General features: G+C 45.8%; 2 protein-coding genes across 6 annotated transcripts in view; both read right to left on the bottom strand.

Moving 5' to 3' along the window:
• Positions 1 to 58: 58 nt before the first annotated feature.
• On the bottom strand, positions 59 to 11,370 carry ZDHHC23 (zinc finger DHHC-type palmitoyltransferase 23). 2 transcript variants are annotated; one of them, XM_062622076.1, is made up of 4 exons: positions 11,228 to 11,370; positions 10,264 to 10,956; positions 9,450 to 9,617; positions 59 to 2,603 (listed from the first exon to the last, which is right to left on the bottom strand). In XM_062622076.1, the coding sequence occupies exons 1-4, from the start codon at positions 11,332 to 11,334 to the stop codon at positions 2,540 to 2,542; spliced, it is 1,032 nt and encodes a 343-aa protein (XP_062478060.1). In that variant the 5' UTR covers positions 11,335 to 11,370; the 3' UTR covers positions 59 to 2,539. The 2 variants fall into 2 exon arrangements, with proteins under 2 accessions (XP_062478060.1, XP_062478059.1); XM_062622075.1 differs by lacking the exon at positions 59 to 2,603 and adding an exon at positions 7,868 to 8,591.
• Positions 11,371 to 13,304: 1,934 nt separating this feature from the next.
• The window catches only part of GRAMD1C (GRAM domain containing 1C), a 54,037-nt gene continuing 46,688 nt past the window's right edge, over positions 13,305 to 20,653 (bottom strand). For 3 of the 4 annotated variants that reach the window (XM_062622071.1, XM_062622072.1, XM_062622073.1), the window contains exons 13-18: positions 19,193 to 19,296; positions 18,310 to 18,489; positions 16,473 to 16,530; positions 15,863 to 15,973; positions 14,911 to 15,016; positions 13,305 to 13,547 (exon numbers count right to left, since the gene is read on the bottom strand). In XM_062622071.1, the coding sequence (XP_062478055.1) occupies positions 13,470 to 13,547; positions 14,911 to 15,016; positions 15,863 to 15,973; positions 16,473 to 16,530; positions 18,310 to 18,489; positions 19,193 to 19,296 (637 nt within the window). In that variant the 3' untranslated portion in view covers positions 13,305 to 13,469. The remainder of the gene's footprint in view (positions 13,548 to 14,910; positions 15,017 to 15,862; positions 15,974 to 16,472; positions 16,531 to 18,309; positions 18,490 to 19,192; positions 19,297 to 20,653) is intronic. The other variant, XR_009965506.1, reaches the window with a different exon arrangement.

The raw sequence follows: 20,653 nt of genomic DNA, 5'->3' as shown, positions 1-20,653 counted from the left end.
CGAGCGAGGGGAGGCACGGCACCGCGCAGCACAGCACCGCACCGCACAGCGCGGCGGCGTGCGCCTCGGTCTTGCATTTGCACAGTTTCCAGGCTGTTTAACTGCAGTGTTTCAGGAGATATTGTGCAAGTCTGTCAGGGGCTTTTCACTTGATCCAGCCATTAAAGATCCAAGAAAAAGGCAGACTCTTTTTACATAACGCTGACGTGATTAAAACAAAAGTTTCTTACCAGTGTTTAAGGTTAACCTGCAGCATAGTGCACAGAGGGTAATGCTGTGAAGGTGCAATATGTCCTGTCTTGGCAACAGCATAAGGCAGGAGTCTGGAATCATTTCCCCCTCACACAAAGTTCCCTCCAAAAGCATATGGCAGTACAGGGAGCACTCGCGTGATGCCAGGAAGAAGACAGTTTACTGTTACCCATTGTGTCAGTGGCTTTTAAAACCTGTACATGCACTGAAAGCTTCCAATAAACCCAAACGTGAAACGAGCACAAGTGAGTTGCCAGTGCAAACTGTGGCAGAAGCCAACTACACAGCACTAGACGTCAGCCCATGGTCACGGACCTGGGCCAGCACACAGATGAAGCAGTACAGGACAGGTGCCCAGCAGCAGGCTTCAGAGCATTAGCATCCATGCACATAGCTCATAGGAATGTGGTCAGAGAGCCTCCTGCACACACAACCCAGTCTGTCAAGCAGATTCTCCATCTGAAGTTGTCTGAAGACAACTGTCACTCCCACAGCCATTCTCTACAACACATGAGCACTCACCATCTCCCAAAGGCAGACACAGACCAGACCACCAGAAGGTCAGATGAGCACACTAGCCAAACACAGGGAGCTGAAGGTGCCTGCGTGAAGTGTGGGCGAGTACAGACCATCTGGCTGCATTAAAAGGCAGATTGTGAGAGGAAGCAGCAAGCTGAGAGAGGGCTGAATAAGTTGCCTTGTAGGGAAGAACAGCGACTGGAGAAGGGTAGTGTCTCTCACTGGGCCAAAAAGGCAGGGAGAAGCGGGGTTGGGGACTGAGCTACCGAACTAATGCCCCAGTGCAGTCAGCAGCCACTCGGTGCTAATCATGGCAAGCCGAGGCAGCACAGCAGCAGCAATCCTCTTCCTCTCTGTACACACTCTCCCCTTGGAAGCCTCTCCATGTAGTTCCTAATGAGCTCCTGGAACACCTCCAGGACAGCTTTCATGTTACTGGTGGCCTTTTCCTAAGCTGACTTCCTCCTCACCAAGGCAATGAAGAGAGCAGGCAATGTTTCCAGTCCACCCTTTACCTGGACTCATGGCGTAAGGAGGATAGCAAGCTAGAGGATGAAAGGGGAGAACACATCCTTGTTCAGCTAGAGAGAAGGCAGCATTACGGCCAGCTGGAGACAGGACACACAGAAGCTGTATGGGGAGTAGCAGCAGGATGGAGCAGTAGAGCAGACAAGCACAGCCTGGTTTGACCCTAGCAAGAGGCTAAGCAGGCATTGAATCAACATCTTTCACAGCTAAAAGGGTGCCCCAAACCACTGGCTATGCAGGGGTGCTTCCAGTTTACTGAACTGCAGATTCTTTCCCCAGCAATGCCACACTTGCACATTTTATCCTCGAGGCTCAGAGCTCCCACTCACCTTAGCACCCACTCACCTTCCATTAAAATAATACTCCAAAGAACTTGAAGTGCAGTCAACACCTACTGTTGAAACTGACCTTTTTCTCATCTTCTAGGGGTTTCCTCTACTCTTAGTAGCTTTGAGCAAGATCCTCCTAGCAAGATGCTGTTGGGATGGGCAGTTCCAGCAGCAAGAAACCAAAAGAAGATCCCTGAGGAGCTGTGTTTGAGACTCCTTTGCCCTTGCCTACTGCCAATTCAACACTAGTGTGGAGCTGAAGCCTCAGTTAGGATAGGGATGATGTTCAAAGATCAGGCACATTCATACTCAATGTGGTCTGAATCAATGGGAATCAAAGCAGGGATGAGAAGCCCCTCAATTTCCCCATTCAACCCACACCTGGTTGAAAAAACTCATACCTCCTTGAGAGAAATAAGGCTGTGCCCATTGATGCTGTTGGGAGACTGCATGAGACACCCCTAAAATCCCAGGCATGATGGTATGATGTTAGTGTTTGAAGATTAAAGCTCTTGCAAGCATTTCGCAGCAGGAGGGTGACACGTGTAAGAGAGCTTTTCAAGATTAAGGAAACAGCTTCAGCCTGCAGCTGTGCCAGAGCACAGCCTCCTGCTCCAGTGCTTGGTTAAGATGCAGATGTCAATGCCTTAATGCTGGTCATCAGCCCACACTCACAGCTCAGGCACACTCCTGCCTGTCAGCTCCTTGCTTTTCTTGGCAAGAGAGGGAGGTGGCTGCACAGCCAGACTTGCCTTCTGTGCAGGGAAGCGGGGAGGATTTTCACTTTGGTACAACAGCAAATGCAGAACCCTGAAGTGATTGCACATTCCCCTATCCCAACCCCATTCCCTGCTGACAGCTGCCCTTAAGAGTTCTTACCTGCTTTCCCCCAAACCTTGACCACACAGGTATCATCTGTACAGCAGTCTCTTCAAAGTCTCCCAGGCCCAGCTTGAACTGGAGTCGAAACAGTGCCTGAAATATTAAACAATTTCATAGAATCATTGAATAGTTTGGGTTGGAAGGGACCTCCAAAGGTCTCCTAGTTCAATCCCCATGCAATGAGCAGGGACATCTCCAACTAGATCAGGTTGCCCAGAGCCATATACAGGCTGGGCTTGAATGTCTCCAGGGGTGGTGCACCCACCACCTCTCTGGGCAGCCTGTGCCAGTATTTCACTACCTTCATTGTAAAGAATTTTTTCCTCAGATCCAACCTCAACCTCCCCTTTTAGTTTAAAACCATCAACCCCCACCCTATTGCACAGGACCTGCTAAAAAGTCTCTCCCCATCTTTCTTATAGGCCACTTTTAAGAACTGAAAGGCAGCAAAAAGGTCTCCCAGCAGTCTTTTCGCCTACTCCCCCCAGGCAAACAGTAGCTAGCTTGGGAAGGGCCCATGAGCCACTACAGAGTGATCCACAGCTCACATCTTTGAAGACCTCTTGTGTATTATAGACACATATCGTGCACCTTGGCTTTCCCCAGCACCTGAACTACCACTCCAGGCATGCTCCTGCTGTGCAGGGCAACATGGCAAGCCACAGGGGAGTAAGAAATATAAAAACTGAGGGAAACAGTAGTCTCATATGTTTTTATTATCAGCACTGGAGTTAACAAAGCTGGTGGCTACTGCGGTGTCAGAAGTCTGACACCCTTGTGTACACACCACTCTCACCCAGCTACAACCCTGGCTCACTGCTAGCAGGTCCTTGTCAGCGAGTGCAAAGTAATCTTCAAAGAGAAACAGCTGAACAGCTGACAGAAGTGCCACCCAGGCAAATCAAAGCAGAGCTCTGGGAACAATTGAAGGCACCTGTGATTCTACTCATGAAAAGTCATTTTGCCTTTCAGCAGATGTCCCAAGATACAAATGGAATCAAAGGCTACATCTCTTCCCACCATCTGCACACACAATATGCACGTCATTTCCAAGCATGGCTTAGAAGAGGGTTTAAAGTAAGAGATTCTTCTTTTTTTAGGGTTCTGGATGTATTGTGTGGGCAGGTGTAGGAGGGAAAGCAGAACACTGGACTAAGACTAGGAACCTGATCAGATACAGTTTCCAGGGTGGTGAGAACTGCCTGCAGGCATCTGTTTCATCCCAACACAAACAAACCCAAAGGTCAACTTTTGCAGAACTGGAATAAACCTTATTTCCTAGCTTCTCCTTTGCCTGTGGCTCCCTTATTCCCAAGTCCAGCTCACAGCTAAATAGCCATGAGATGATGGCAGCTTTTGGTCATTGACCTGGCTGAGCGTGTTGGCATAAATCAACAGGCCACTACACAGATCATTTCCAGTAATTTATTTTGATTCATAATTGCATTTGGAAACACTGAACACGACACAAAATGGACACAAACATACGCACACCAGTCCTTTCAACAATGCTCACAAATGTTTCACAAAGTTTCTTGCTGAAACTTAGGGTGAAAAAAACCCAACCCAAATCAAAATGAAATACCCCACTCTCCAAGGTAGACATTTCCTCCAGAGCCCGTCATTCTTCACATTATTGTTAGAGCTCCATAAAAACAAGATCTTGGGAGGCTGAGTTCCCACATTTCAGAAGGTACCTCACCTATCCACAGATTTCTGCTGTACAAACATTCTAGCAGTGGAGGAAAATCATGGGAAACTGTAAAGCTCTTCACTGCAAGCAATACAGGGAAACACATCCATAATCACGCACACTCCCTGCCCTAATGAGGCAATATACATTCATATAGAAGAAAAAAAATAACTCAAGCACATTATTAAGACGTTAGGCTGTGAGGCAGTATCCATTTTATCTTCAGAAGAAATTTTACAGCAAATGGTTTCATTAAGACACTTAAAAGCAAGCTACTTTGAAGGGGAAAAAAAAAAGCACCATCATAGCATGAAGGCTGAATGTGATTAGGAGTCACAAGCAGCACAACTCAGGCTCACCAGTGACTTTTGTCATTCCAGGACAAGTTAAATGGAGAAACAGTCAATGTGGGGACCTGTGACTTGCTTACAAAAAAGCACAATGGAAGAAGACAGTTAAAGAGTGCCAAGCCACCATTTTACAGGGTGTATCTAATGGTACACATTTCTTAGTCACCAAACAGTAGGCTGCTGGCATTTGGACACAGAGGATTTAACACTACAACAGTGGCAACATTGGAAGCCTGTCCCCTGAAGAGTTGCCCTGGTCTGCAGAAATCCACACTATTTGTGAAACAACAAATGCCTTTTAAGAGGTCATGGTTAAAGCAGGATAAACTAATCTCCAAGTCAGGGTGGAGAAACATCAAGGTTAACTATTACCAAAATCCTTCCCTCTGTGAGGAGAGGGCCCAGAGATGGTCAGAAGCAGGGAAGACTTTCTACACTGCCAGCTATGTGCATATAGTTTTACAGGTGAGATGCTGATCCTTGCCTCAAGACCACACACGATCCAAAAGTCATCTGTCAAATGCAGCCTGCTCCAACACCAGGCAGTATGGATCCAGGCAGCTGCTAACACAGCAAACCCCAGGACCGACTCTTTATGCCAAGGTTTTAATGTTTTTCTACCAGTGTGGCCAATAACAAGCTCAATAACAGAAAATAAACTGTCCTTCGGTGCACAAGAGATCACAACAGTCTGCCCTTGTTGTAAGCGCAAAAGGGAGTGTTACCCTTCAAAGGCTTCTTGCTAATTCTCAGGGCTGTTAAAAGGAGACCTCCAATAGTAGGCATCTGAAGCTCATCCGCCCTTCTAGATGCCTTTTAGATATCCTGTTGCTTTATGCTTCCTGTATCCCAAGGCATTCACAAGGTAAATCATCTCAGGAAGAAGCCAGAACTGTGAACAGAAGCCACATCCTTAAAGAGAAGAATCACCATTGCTATGCACATTACAGCCACTGAACTTCCTGTTCAATGGGGAATCAGAACTGCATTCTCCTCCAAAAATAATAATCCAGTCTTGCAACACTTTTAGTGTCCTGAATGGTTCCAGTTCCTTCTGGAAGGAGTGCAAAAATAAATCACATTTACTTTAGGATTTACCCCCACTGTACTGGAGCGGGCTTGACCAAAGGTGGGGAATGGTTACATTAGTCCAAGGTCCTTTGCTCCTGAACTGTGCTGCAAAGCCCACGCTGCCTGGGAGAACACCACTGAGTGAGTCTCAGTGTAAACAGTACAGATGAAATCCCCCATGCTAGAGCTCACTAAGAGACAAGGGACAAGCCTAAGCTGACAGACAGGCTGCAAAGTAGCAACTGGTCTCTACCTGTGGGAAAAAGTGAGCACACTGTTCAGGAGCTGCCAGGAAAGCAACCTCCTCTTTCTCCCAGCCCAGAGAAACCACTTATTTCAAACCTGTAAATGCTCCCAGAGCTTATTCAGCTCATGGGTGTATGACTGATTTCTACACACGTAGCTCACAGGGACAGAGGGGTTGGCTACCTCCACTGCAGGTGTTTGTTCAGCCCAAGAGGTCATTCTGCCTTAATCTTCCCAAATGCCAGGAAGATGAGATCCGAGAAGACCACAAACATGCCAGCCCACATATCCTTGTCTCCAGGGTTGCCAAGCTCCAGTTCATCTCAGCAGGCACCACAAAATGTGTATATGTGCAGTGGAAGCATTTACAGACAACTCATGTGCAGACATGGTCTTTGTATTAATTTAAACTCCTACAGGCAGTCTCCAAGCTCCACATAGTCAGAAGGTCACAGAGGAACACTTAGCACGGTCCAGCTGGTGCCTTTTTCTTCACATTAGGACCAGGGAAGTGGTCAGAAATATCTTAGTGTGTTCAGTTAGATGCAGGAAGCAAGAGAGGTGTCCCTTTTACTTCCTTATAAAAGATTGCTCACTAGGTGAAAAGAGGTAAGTGGAAATAAGGGACACTCAGTAAGTCGGTAACTCTTTCTACACAGCCTCATTTCAAGTGCAGCTGCTCCTCAATTATCTGCTGGTTATAAAAAGTGCTGCCTAAGGAAACCAAATAGTACAAAGAGGGCCACGGGTTTCACCTGAAACTGGGACACAGAATCGGGAGCAATATGGCAGGGATCTCAAGGGACACTCCCAGCCCTGCTGCCTTTTGGCACCATGCACCATCCATCCATTCTTCAGACATAATGCACAGCAGTGCACAGTGAATTTCCATCACTAAGCCAACAGCCCCCAGCTGCCTGCCATGCAAGGGGAGTCAGTGGTAAGGATGATCTGTGCATGCTGCATGCACATCTAAAACCATCAGTAGCTAGAGCAAGGCCCTTCCCTCTGCTTCTGAACTTAGGCCTGTAACTCTCGTGCCGTGGCCCCAGCCTTTTCCAGACAGGTATTTCATACAACAGCAGGGCCAACAACATATACAAAGGGTTTAAAACAAAAAGCAACAACAAAAACCAAAACCCACAAAAAACCCCAAAACCAGCTGCCACCAAAACCTTGTTATTTCAGCTGAAGCTCAAGTCCAGGCAATGATACAGTTGCAGGCTGATGAGGAACAAGTTGCATTCTTGCAGAGCACATTTAACACATTCATTCAGCTGCCAGTGCAGGTCATCTACCCTAAAAAAACAGCTCAAACACATCCTATCCCTGAAAAAGCAGAAGCCAAAGTGTTCCTTGACTTCCTGGCTTGAGAAAACACATCTGCAGTCAGGCAGCTCCACAGTGACTTGGTGAAGAGGAGACAGGATCACAACAGACCAAGACTCTACCGACCAAAAATGCTGTTAGCAGAATTGTCTACTCTCCCACATACTCCTTTCTCCCATACAGAAAGAGAGAAAAATACTTTCCATAAAGCTACTGTAACACCAGACAGTACTTGTTTTCCCCTTAGAATCCCCTGTTCCATGTTGCTTCAAAACATCTCTTTCTTACTTTGTGTATTTACCTGCTGTCTCATGTCACAATCCATAATCAGTGCAGAAACACTTGAAGGGATAGGAGCCAAGGCTTCAAAACAGCACAGACCCAGCCTGCAGGAAGAATGATGAGATCGAAGATGACAGTGTCTTCTCACCCAGTTGGACAGATGGGGATGGAATAACAGCTTTAGGGATCGAAAGATGAAGGGGTCTTACAAAGCCCTACAGGAATGTTTTGCTCACAAAGGCACTTAATACAAGCATGTATACAGCTGGATGGAATAGAAGATAGAAAATAAAAATGTACCAGAGAGGAGGGAGCTGCTCAGTGACTGCCTAGAGAGTCTCTTTTAGCCAAACAGACTTGCTTCTGTTTGGAAGGACCAGAGAGGTCCATCTCTCACGTTCAGTCTCCTGACATCTCTGAAACATCACATGCAGGCACAAGCCAGGGATTCCTTAACCTTTGCAGGAATCAGTGCACACTCTGAAGTCCAGAGCAGGTTCCTCTTGATGCCAGGTTCACACCTAATGAAAATTCCAGTTCTCAAAACCTTGTGCTCTTCTTCCTGATAAGCTGAGCTGCACAAAGTTCCTCACAGTGGAAAAAAGCAGCAGGCTCCTCCTCTTCAAATTTGTGCATATGGCTTACTGCTTTCTGCATACTATTGCTGGCTGACAGCACGTGAAGAGCCGTTCTGCCTGGGAAAGCCTCTGATGTTGTCAGCGATGGGATACGCAGCCCATACACCAACCATGAAGAAGAGTATAGGAAGAGGGAGTCATAGTGGAAGGGGCCATTCTCCTGGCTAAAGAAAGTCAGTCAACATCATCGGCAGAAAGATGGGATCACACAATGTCTTCAGCAGAGCGCTGTGGAGAAGAAGACCCCAGGCTCAAGAAATGTCCCCAGTTGCATAGGAAACCCCTATTATACTGGCCAGTGTCTATCACCAAACCACCCAGGAGCCTGCGCCCAGTGTTGTCCCGCAGAGCCAGCCGAGCTTCCCTCTCAGTCACGTTGTAGCTGATGTTCAACAGCTGGATAAGGAGAATGTATCCCATGCCAGCTGTTACAATGGCACAGTACCACACACAGGTGAACGACAGAGCAGAGCTGGCAGCAGGGAAAAAGATGGGAAGGAAGCCATTTAGTTTTGGAGCAGCTGCTTTAGAGTGACTTTCTCTAGTAATCACTATCCTTTCAAATCCCCATCTGCATCTGCCACAGTGATCTCACTTTGCTGCTTTCATCAGATAATCCTTACAGGCTCTCTCAAAATTAAAGCTTCACTGCTTGCTTAATGAGAGCTTTAACTCTACCAGAGCTACTTTTGCGTTGCTATTGCACAACCTAGCTCTTTACACTTACTGTTGTAAAGGCACTTGATCCTTATTTGGGGACACAACGATGCTCACACTCAACAGATCGTGAAATGGAGCGTAGAGAAAGGTGGAGTCACTCATGCTAGTGTGCTCTGCCCATCAGTGGTAGCACTTCTCTCTGAACTTATGTCCAATGCTTCTCGCCATCCTCCCCACCAGACAAGGCACATTAATGCTGTCTGTCCTAAGCAGGTAATTTGGAGGGACAGTCACTAGATAAACAGTGAGGGATGACAGGGAGATACTACACATGTATTCTAGACTGTCAGACCATTATCTGCACTTGGGGGACAAACATATTTAAGGATGTGTCTATATAGGACACAATAAAGAATTTAAATACCAGCTCCCCCAATGTTTTCTGTTTTGTTTTTCCAAATAAATGGCAAGTTTTCTCCATGTCTCAGGCTCCCTGCCTCAGCAAAAGCAGTGATGCATCCCTGCCTTCCAGAGCTTTCTAGGGAGCACTTTTTGATCAGATTTGATAGCCAACAGCACAGGCTTAGAGCACAAGCCTTCTCTCCTTTGAGGATAAGATACCTGACCAAGCCCACTCTCAGCCCATCTCTCTCCCAGACAGACATCTCACCTGTAGTCAGAATAGGCCCCAGGGCAGTAGAACAATGCCACAAATGGAGTTCGGCCCCTACAAATGGTGTGGAGGGTCAGCGTAATCCCATACACAGAGGTGAGCATGAAGAAGGAGAGGGCAAGTATGAATGCTTGGTGGTTCCGCTCCCCTACACAGCTGTTAATCCTCCAAAAGGAAAGAGAAGATTACTTTGCTTAAAGGGAAAATAAACTGTTTTCTCTTTCTTCCTCCCTCCCCCAGCTGTCAGAGATCCTAATTTCCAAGGTGCTTCTATACAATACCAGCTAAGAACTTTGAAACATGTTTAAAGAAGCTTTATAGCTTTTTATAGAAAGGTTATAGGTACAAGTCAAGAGACCAGCAGGGTAACAGTGGTAGACCGTTTATCTCAAGCTTTTAGCAAGTGTAGTAACCTTTGCTAAGACACATCATACGTTACTGCTCTTTTGCTCCAGTACAGCATACACACAGGCAGCTTGGGGTTCCCTTGCCTAGAAGAACACTAATGCAAGTTAATTTCAGGACTGGTAGTGTTCCACAGGCCAAATCTAAAACTACCAAACCTGAAAGCCCAGATGAAAAACAGTAGAGAACCAAAGGCAATTCTGAAGGAATTCTGAATGCTGTAGAAGTTATCAGCTATCAGGTCAACCCAACCTACAACTGGTAAATCAAATGTACTGGCATTACAGTACATTAGCATGTCTTCCACGTAATAACCCCGAGAAGAGCTGTAAAAAAGAAACCAACTTAAAAAGGGGGGAAACAAAATGAGAGAGAACACATATAGGCTCAGCAGTGCAAAACCTACCAGACACAGTGGTGGTCCAGCCTCCTCACACACCTGCCACAGAGCCGGCAATGCCCTGCTCGGGCGGGTCTAACCAGCTGGCATCTAGCACACCAGTCCTTTTTCACACCTTCTGGCTCCTCAGCTGACATCCGGGAATAGCCCTGAGCTTCACCATTCGCAGCACGGCCACTGGCAGCTCCTGACGCATGGAGCCCATTGGACCTCCCTCTAACACTCTTGCCGGGCAAACCCTGGTGCAATGACTTTTCACCGCTTGCTGGGATGGGAAGGTAGCCAGGGTCTGTCTTGGCTCGAGACAGGGCTGTAAGCATAAGAATTAACCCGCACGTGAGAGCAACCACTTGGGAATACCCCACGTGGCCTCGCGGAACCACCTCCTGGAGAAACACATAGTACATGTAGCCCAAGGAGAAGAGCCCCAGGCTCAAGAAGAAGAGAGTCCGCTCCTTCCTCCTGTGGGTGAGGTAGTAATACCACAGCACCACGACGGGCAGGGACGTCAGGACGACCAGCCCCAGCAGGAAGTGCAGGGCGGCAACGTGGAGGAAGACGGGCAGCAGGACGAGCGGCGGCACAAGGCTGACGTTGATCTTCACGGCCCCTGCGAACCAGGGCACCCGCACCCGGTCCGCCACGGTGTCGGCAATTCTCCCCAGAGCGCCGGGGGGCAGGGACCTGCATGTCAGCCACCTGTTAGGGGGAAGCACAAGCTAGCCCGGATAGCGGACGGGGAGCCACCGCGCACCCGAGACCCTGCCGCTGCACCCTCCCGCCCCGAGGCGCCCAGCCCGGCCGCCGACCCCTTCTCTCTTCCCGGTCAAGTTTCCCGAGAAGCGGGGCGCTGCTCCGCTCCCCCACAACTCCACTCATCCAAGAGGGTACCGGCTGCCCACGGGGGACACACAGAGCTGGGCGGGGGTCTCGCAGCCGGGCGGTGTGTCGGGGGCGGCGGAGCCGTTACCTCTCGCAGCCCTCGTCCAGGTCCTCGCAGTCGCAGCAGCACGCCGCCAGGTGGTTCCTCTGGCCCCGCCGGTCCACGTACTCGCAGCAGCAGAGGGGCTCCTCCATTGCCGCGCCGCGCCGCGCCCTTCCCCACCGCCCTCCCTCAGCTTCAGCCGCCGCCCCGCCTCCCGCCCGGCCGCAGGTGCCTCGCGCCCGCCACCGCCTTCTCCACAGCGGGCCCGCCCCCTTCGGCCGAGCCCGGCCGCCATTGGCAGCCGAGGGCCGCCCCCGCCCCGAGCAGAGGTGTGCGAGCAGGGGGCGGGTAGGAGCCCCCCGTCCACCTGACGGCGGAACAACCCAATGCCTGCCCCCGAGAGGCGGGGCTGGCCGTGACGCGAGGGCACCTGCCTTAAAGGGGCAGTGCAACAGGTGGCGGCTCGGAACGCGTGCCGGCAGCCGCGCTTGGAGCCAGGCCCTGCTCCTGAGAGGGTAACACCCGTTTGATGGGAATTAAAGCTTTCCTTCTTTTTATGCCCCCCCCCCACACACACACACTTTAGAGCATGATCCATCTCAGAGACTTCCAAACATGTGGGGAAGTTACTGGGCGAATGTTATGGTTTCATCAGAGGATCCCAAACATCCAAGTTCAGTCATTTATTTCCTTGCACTGTTTGTGCCAAGTGCATTTGATTACCTGAGTCACACACCTGCAGAACTTACCAGTATCGGGTGTTGCACCAGACCCATTCTTTCTCTCCTCTGACACATAAAATCTGTTAATCTTTACAACTAACACCATAACAAAGTGCCCCTATGGGGAAGCTCAGGGTATATGGATGGAAATTACAGCTTCCAAGTTCATGGGCATACAGCAGGCTATCCACCCACACTGGGTCCAGTGCATCCCTGGTGGAGACACCCTTTCTGGAGAAGGTGGTAGAAAAATGCCCATGAAGCCTGTGGATAGGTTGCTTTCCTGGATGTATGCCTTCAGCTGCTGGGAAAATCACCAGTAAGGTCTCCAAATTATCAGAACAGTAGCACCACAGCTCTGTTTTGTCTGTGCTGAATCCTGGGCTAGTCCCATGACTAGTGAGTAGGAAATCACGTCAAACAGGTATTAAGAGAATGCCCAGGTGATAGTCCTGAATTATGTACAACCAGTAGCACTGTGGCTTTTACTCCCTTCCTTCAACAACTTACCTCCTGCACCAGGCTACCCATCTCTACTGGTTGAGAACTAGGTGTCTTTGTTTCTAATTTTTTCTGCTTCTGGACTACAGTGCATTTCTTTCACTCCCCTTCATGCTATATACATGGGCAAAGTAGGACCTTCTCATTCAGAGTGAGAAAATCCATCTTTTTACTCTGAAGTTCCCCCAGTTCCAAGTGAGGGAGGACTTGCTAAAATCTGGCAGGGCTACACCCCAGGTTGCAGGCAGAACTCAGCTGTTTGCACCATTGCAAGACAGACTGAGCACCACACCACCCAGCACTGCCCTAAAACGAGTCTGAGCTCAGAAGGATGCTGCTGCTTCCCTGGCTTGCAATTTCAATTTTCAGCTCCCTTCTTTTTACCAGCCCAAGGAAAAGGTGTTTCATCACCAGTGGGCACAAACCATGTGGAAGAGCTGAAGAGCAGCTCTTGGAGGGAAAATACCGAGGGCTGAAATTTCTCTGGGAGAACTAGAAACATATGGCAGAAGGCAGACTGCCAAAGCTCACGGTATGCGAGAGATTATCAAGCATTTCCTGTTAGTTAATTAATCTTAAAAATATTCACCCTTCAAGACTGTGACTTGCTTTGCCCTGTGGCTAAAAAAAGCACAGAGATCCTGTGGCTGTGAAACCACGACCTGTTTTTCTTTTTCCTTCAAAAAGTTCTTCATCGACGGTCATTTTTTAAGTTGGCATAAAAAGCTGTGATTTCATTAAAGGGAGCCCAGCTCTCTCCTCCTCCAAAGTCTGCAGATCCGGTAACCGGCAGTACCACTGCCCTCACTCGCTCACCATGCAATCCGAGAGCTCTGTGCTTACCCTGTGATAGAGGGCTGGCAGGAGAGACAGGTCGCCAGGCTACAGGAATGCAGAACTTCTTCCAGAAACCTTTATTCTGTGCAGCTTTTCAGCCAAATAATAAAGAGTCCAAAGGTAACATTTGCAATCCCTACCTTGTAAGGCCTCACACACACACAGACACACACACACACACACACATCTGTTCTTCCGACGTCCTGAATAGAAAGCTGATGGGGGTATTAACTCTCAGTCTTGCTGTTCTGTGTCCTGTTCAAGTGGTCAAAGCTTCTTTGGAGCACGGAAAGGGAGCTCTTTAGCTGTGGAGATACAACCATCACAGCCCCCCCAATTACTTAAGTTAGTCTTCTGCATGGGTGAGTGCTATCAAGAAAATAATGTCTCCCTCCTTTTCTTTGAAAGATTTCATGCAATTTCCTCCTCCCTGTTTCTATAAACAGTTGGCTTACTGTGCTCTCCCTAACTCTGTGCAGTTTATAAATACTAACAGTCCACTATGATAAAGTCTCAGCACCTCACCAGACACCAGTGCAGAACATAAGCCACCCCACTCATGTTTAGTCACAGTTAATGCTCATAAGAAATGCTCTAAAGAATGTGGCAGCAAAGCATTAATTTACGTTTAATACCTGGCCCTCCCAGTACATTTTGCTGCACAAAATATGTTTAAATTATTGACAACCCTCAGAAAACACAAGGTAACAGGCACTAAGATGCATCATGATTTCCAGACTAAAGTGTTACTTGGTGGTTGGATTCTCACTTTTAAGGATTTTTTTTTTGTATTCTTTTTACACTGTGTGTTCAAAAAGCAGCTTAACACTTCAGAATTCAAAATTGTTCATGTAGTAACCAAAGAAAATGAAAATGGCATAGGAATGAAATTTATTTCTACTGTGACATTTCCAGCATTCATAAGCCTTTTCAAGCTGTGATCAAAATAGTTAATAGATTAAGAACCATTTCATGTGCAAAGACACCTCTGAACAAGGAGAATTAAAAAATGGCTTCTTTTTCTACCTTTAGTGCATGGGAGAACACAGCGTAAACTGATGATGGATAGAGGTACATGTGAACTCCATCCCAGCTTTCATAATCTAGTAATTTGTTCTGTCACATTTTAAGATTTACTAAAAGAACTTAGAATCAGAACATGCATAAGTAAAAAACAAAGTACCAAAGTACAAATTTACTGTCCTTCACTTACTGAGTTGAAATCTCAGCCTAGGGGTTTACGAGTCCTGGACTTCAGGATCAGAGAGATACAACAGCATTCAGCAACCTTGCAATTTTTTTAGTGCTTGCAGTATTTAAGAGCCTGGAAATGTCAGTTATTGAGAAGGATTAACTCCACAGTTGTGGAGCCTCTCAGAAACATTTTTCACTGGAGATTAGGTGGCCCTGTGATACCAAAGCTAACTGAAGCTCTTACCAGTATCTAGAATATTAATGGGGAGCAAAGCCAGGATAAACCTGAATGAAGAAACCCCATAACAAGGTGACCAACTACTTAATGTTATGGTTTGAGTCTTCTTAGAAAAGAGGGTATTTTGAATTACTGTTGTCTTTGCTTTGTCATTATTCAGAACTGCATCAACACATCTCATAATACTTGAGGTGTTGAGAAACAAGAGTATCACCAGGAAAGACTGGCAGACATACCTGCTCAAGCATTTCAATTGAGTCTCTTAAAACTCCCTTCACATGTTTAACCTGTTCCTTATCGTACTGAGGGATCTCCTCTTTTGATACCATTTCTGGGGATATGCTGAAAGAGATTGAGATTAAACCAGAAATATGAAACAAGCACCTCCCGTGCCTTTTTAAAAGCCACTGCTCTTTGTGATTGCTCTGCCACTGCTAAAAGCATCCTTTTCCAAAAGCCACTTAAAAAGCTGCCTGCAGTTGAGTTTCAGTCCCTCTTGCCTTGGAGATGCTGCCTCAGACCTTCACAGACAACATCCACCAAAACCAAATGTCCTCACATTATGTCTATAATGCAAGTTCACACACTTCACAGGACATGGTCTTTCCTATGAAGTCACTTTAATGAGTTCCAAGCGATTATTACAAGAGGTCACCACACTGCTTCCATACTAGGAATCAAGTTACATTTTTTCAACTTGTTTGCTGATATCATATTCAAGAGAGGAAGCAACATTGGAGCCTCTTCTATATGCCTGAACACAAAAGACACCTAACATGGAAGTTTGAGGGGAAAAGGAGGTTTAGCAGGAGACTCACAGAAAGAGACTAAAAAGCTAAAGTGAATCTTTAGTGTTACATTTGAGATCATGCCAGTTCACACACGATGAAGCGAGCGCTTTGGTTCTGTGATCAGCACTATGACATTCTCAGAAGATGAGTCACACAGCAGGGTGATAAATGCAAGCTAAGGTTAACACTCCCCGAAAAACAACTTGCCAAAGGAGAAATTTATTACTGCAAGATGCAGTCAGACATGTCACTGGATATCAGCACACACCACAGAAAAGCAGGAAGCACCAGCAGCTTTTGAAAATTCACTGCTGAGTTTCATTGCTTAAAATTTATTTCTTTAGATCAAATCCTCACATAAGCTGGAAAGAAAGCAAAGACTGTGAATGCAACTTACTTCAAAGAGCTTTCTTCCTGAAGCTGGACATGGTAGAGGGACTGAGCTGCATGCTCTATCTTTGACAGTTTGAGAAACAGTGTTATATTCAGCAAGACCAAGAGCAGCAAGCTGTAGAGAGAAGAGAACAAAAATCAAGTCCTGTAACAACTTCAGTTGCAATGCTACAGAAACAAGATCTTGGCTAAAAACAGGTAAGAAAAGAGAAACCTTCTAAGAACCAAAAAAGGTGTGGGGCAGCACTATACTGAAAGTAACGATCTGTCCAAAGAATTCTTAGCCAAGTAGCATTAAGCTGTGTAATGGCAACTAGTAAGAATGACAACAGTGTCTCCTGGATCTTTTAAGATTAGGAATGAGTAAATTCTAGACTTCTTGTTTTTTTTTAGGATTAGACCTAAGTAAACCTGCAAGGTAGATTAGTTTGGCAAGTCAACATTTTCATTCCTTGTGTCACTTAAGACAATTCATTTCTCTCCTATACCCGAGTGCTCCATTCAAATTATCATGCTACATGCAATGTTAACGTACAAGTGAGGTACAGACAAATACAAATAAAGACCAAGATGAACTTGAGTCAAGCCACATTTTAATGCAAATGAGTACTTACAAGACACTCATTACTACAATGATGGTGGTGGTCCTACTTACAGCATCTCTTTTCCTTCCTATAAGGCATGGAAGAGAAGGAGGTTAAAAAGCAGCGAAGAACATTCCTAAAGGATGCACGCAGATACATGTCAGTGCCCAGCATTTCACACAATAGCTCAACAGCTTCTGATGGAAAAAAATAACAGATCATGTGGGTGCAGAGGATCATCTCTAACATTCACTAAGGCATTTCTGCAGTCAGCTCAGACAAGTTGGCTGGATGGTAAGGCTCTTCCTTCAAGATTTCCCCCTACCCCAGTAAGCCAGAGAACACAGCACTGGGGCATGTTCACATTAAACCTAGATAGCCTGAGAAGCCTACAGTCCATCCATTAGTAACACTCACATGTGCTGCTAGGCACACACAAGCAGATATAGGCTGCAAACTGGCTCTTTTTTGCTTGTTCTCCTCACAGTAGTCTGACAATCAGGGTCAAATAAAATTCCCCTGCAATCTGTCTCATCCTTATTGACTTGGTTTATACATCAGCTTGAAGGCAGCCTTTCAAAAGATCACCTGCTAGCCATCAAGCCACAGGGACCAGACACTAGTGAGAGAGAGTGTGACAGTCCTCTCCAAATTGAGTTATCCCTCCCACCATGGGCAGGCCAATCTTTAAACGTAATTTCCTGTTTCCCTAAAACACACTTAGTATGGAACATAGTAAAGAACATGAGTTCCTTACACTCATATTTGCTGCCATGGACAAAAGGCATGCACAAAAGCTGAGACACACACACTCACCTGAAGAGGTGGAGCAGCAGTAGCAAAATTAAGTAATCAGGAAGTAATCTCACTCAGGTAAAGAGTCCATTACACATGCTGTTGATCTAAATATTCTCTCATTGCTATACTCAGTGTTGTCTCCCCTCTTTAGGAAAGGGCACTTACTGCTGCTTTACTGTGTACAATTCAACTTGTGTCACGAAATCCACCATTCTCTGCTACACATCAGAGCACAGATGCTCCTCATCTCTGTAAGTATAGCTAATATTATATATGCTAACAGCCAAGTTTGTGGTGCCTAAGGACAGTGGAACTCCAAGAAATGCTTCAGTGATCCAGGAATTACAGAAGCAGGTGGGAAATAGAATCACAGAATGGTTTGGGTTGGAAAGGACCTTAACATCTAGTTCCAACCCCCCACCACAAGCAGGAACACCTTCCACTAGACCAGGTTGTTCAAGGCCCCGTCCAACCTGTCCTTGAACACTGTCAGGGATTTGCAGCCACAGCTTCCTTGGCCAACCTGATCCAGTGCCTCACAACCTTCACAGTAAAGAACTTCTTCCTTATATCAAACCCAAATCTCCCCTCTTTGGCGTAATAAATAGACTTAGACTCCTGAATATTAAAAAAAAAAAACAAACAAAACCCAACCAAAACCAAGATCACAGGGCCAAGAGTTGAAAGACCAAGTTTAACCAACTCATGACTTGGGTATGCAGTTATTTGAAGAAATAAAGCAAATTTTCACCAATTTTACATAAGTCATACTGAATTACTTTCTGATCCCAGTTGATTTTCAATCCTATAAAGGTACAGTGTAGACATTTCAGGTGTTGGATGGGTTTTTTTTGTTTGTTTTAGAAACAGAAGGTGAGATTAGGTTTGTATTCATGAGATACTCATCATAAGTAATTATGCATGCTCCAAATCTATTTTATGCAGGCTTAAGCATACTAAAGCATAGATAGTGAAAGTAGCATATACACAAGTGTTACTTTTGCACTATTCTAAGAGTCAGTTTTCTGGAATACACCTTCTGGAAAACACTTGATATAAATATTCCTACCTACTATGCTGCTCTGGGACTGTACTCCCATGTCACCAGAGGAGTGCTGGGAAGAGCGTTTGGGAAGCGATTCTGCCAGACTCCGGTGTAAAGTGCGTCGTCTTCGTCTCAGGGCAACTAATTTTCCAGTGTCTTCTATGGACTGATTAATTGCATATTCCTCCATTAGGAGATCTGATTCTGCAGTGGGAAAACAACAGTTACCCAACTTTCAAATGGAGAGCCGAAAAGCCTAGCACAATTGTGAGATATGCAGGATGGCAGTGAGAGGAGTAACTGCACCTTCTATTAAACAAACATAAAAGCAGGTAATTGACATAAAATACGCCTTGACCTGTACCACTTGTTCTATTTGCTAGAGGGCACTTAGTACACTTTTCAGGTATGGTGTACGTTTTGCCTGTGCACGATTGTTTAATGATATGTTCTACAGCAGTTGGAAGAGCACTTCAAGACACTGCTAGACTGAGAGTAGGAATTCTGTTAGACTGTGAGCCTGCAGCTATGGCCGGCCAGACTGGTAACAGACACAGCCAAGGAGCCTGAGGAGTGCTACTGCTTCTCTTCTCATACCCACAGTCAAGGAAGTATTTAAAGGACAGATACACACAGTTGTGAGTAACAGCTTTTCTGCTGCTCCTCATGTTTCCTTCAGAAAGCTATTATAACAAGATACACACAAGCCTTTTGTTAGCATTGAGCCACAAGGCTTCTTTTATACCCTGGAACTGGCAGACATGTTGACTACAGGAACTTCTGACTTCGAGATTCCTTTGGTGTTGCCTTCTTTTCAAGCAATTCTTTAAAGAATCGAGTTTGACAGACATGAAAACATACATAGGAAAGGTAGCCACTTTACTCCAGCACAAAGAAAATGCCTCACCAAGTTGTTTGAAGTTTTCCTGTATACCTCCCCAGGTATTCTTCTCAATTACAGACTTGACAAGGCCCCAAGGCTGTTTTTTGTACTTCACTTCTGCAGAAACCCTAATAAACAGAATACAATAGTGAAAGAGTGCTCTTCTGGGTAGCACAGTGATAGAAATCTCTTACCAGAGGCAGGCATCTAGCTTTTGTCCATAATCTGAAATACTAACTGCAATTGCCTTGGCTTTCCACCTGCACAGCACCTACACTGAAGTAAGACAGACAGTACCAAAGAGCACATATCTAGCTAAAGACTCAGATCTGAATGTCCATATTACAAGAAACATTTTGAAGTGCATTCCTTCAGACTAGCAGAGAATTTCTCTCCTCTGAAGTGATCGCATTTTAACGCACATTCAAAATAGGCTTGAGGCTTTCAGATCATGAAGTCCTGAATTTATTCTGTATGTGTATACATATGTATTATATGAGCAGTGCAATGGCAGCAGCTAAAATTCATCATCACCACTTATGTGCCGAGTGCTCAGATCCTACCCCAAAACTAAAATCTGTCTTTCTGTACGACAGAAGGGAAGTGACATTCCTGCTTTGCATTCCCCAGGTCAAGCTAATCAATAATGCTTCCAGAATAGAAATGGCGTAGATTCCTTCAGAGTGTTGCTTTTAAGAACTGAATGAATCCCAAAGCTGTTCACAAAGGACAAAAGGGTAGGCTGTGATTTTGAACTCTTTAAGTCAAGAACATACCTTTTTTCAATGCTTGCAAATAATTACCCAAATCAATGTAAACCCACTGTGTTTCTAGTCTAATAGAACAGCTTCTTTCAAATAGCATTTCTGAGCCATTTTAAACACAGTATAATAAAGCCAGCTGTAACACCACCACGCACCTTCTGTTCTATACACGCATGCTCTGTGCACCATATTGAAATCTAGGTTTTTGGTCTTACCCTGGGATTGCCATGTGTCTCAGATAAAAAAACCACAGCCCTCAGAGGAAGAGGGACTCACGAAAAATATATATTTAAAAAAAAAAAAAAAAAAATCATTCAGAACAGGACCTTTCTTCTCCCAGTAGAGAGCGAGCCTTCAACGCGTTTATAGCCTGAGAGAAGCCAGGACAAAATTCAGGCTTCCTTACCTTTCCTGGGTACTGATGAAGTTTGAGATAAAACAGGCAGTACAAGAAATGATAATATAGTCAGAAAGTCACATAAGCATCTGAAGGGATCAAGTTTCACATTAAGCGCATTTTTAACACATGAGAGAGAAAAGAGAAGTGCCTTTTTAGATTCCCATATCTAGGTAGCGCTTAATAATGAAGTCTGATTCACTTAAGCACCCTCCCTTCAAAAGTAGGTACATTTCCATCTTCTCTGTACCTTCTTATGAAACTGTCCCCCTCTGCAGGCCCTTAGCAAGGATATCTGGGAAACTCTGTAATAAAACATCATAG

This window comes from Pezoporus occidentalis, unplaced genomic scaffold, assembly GCF_034315485.1.
Source record: "Pezoporus occidentalis ecotype Australia unplaced genomic scaffold, CSIRO_AGI_Poc_V1 ctg24, whole genome shotgun sequence".
Classification (NCBI taxonomy): domain Eukaryota; kingdom Metazoa; phylum Chordata; class Aves; order Psittaciformes; family Psittacidae; genus Pezoporus; species Pezoporus occidentalis.
This window is presented reverse-complemented; position numbering and strand designations above follow the sequence as displayed.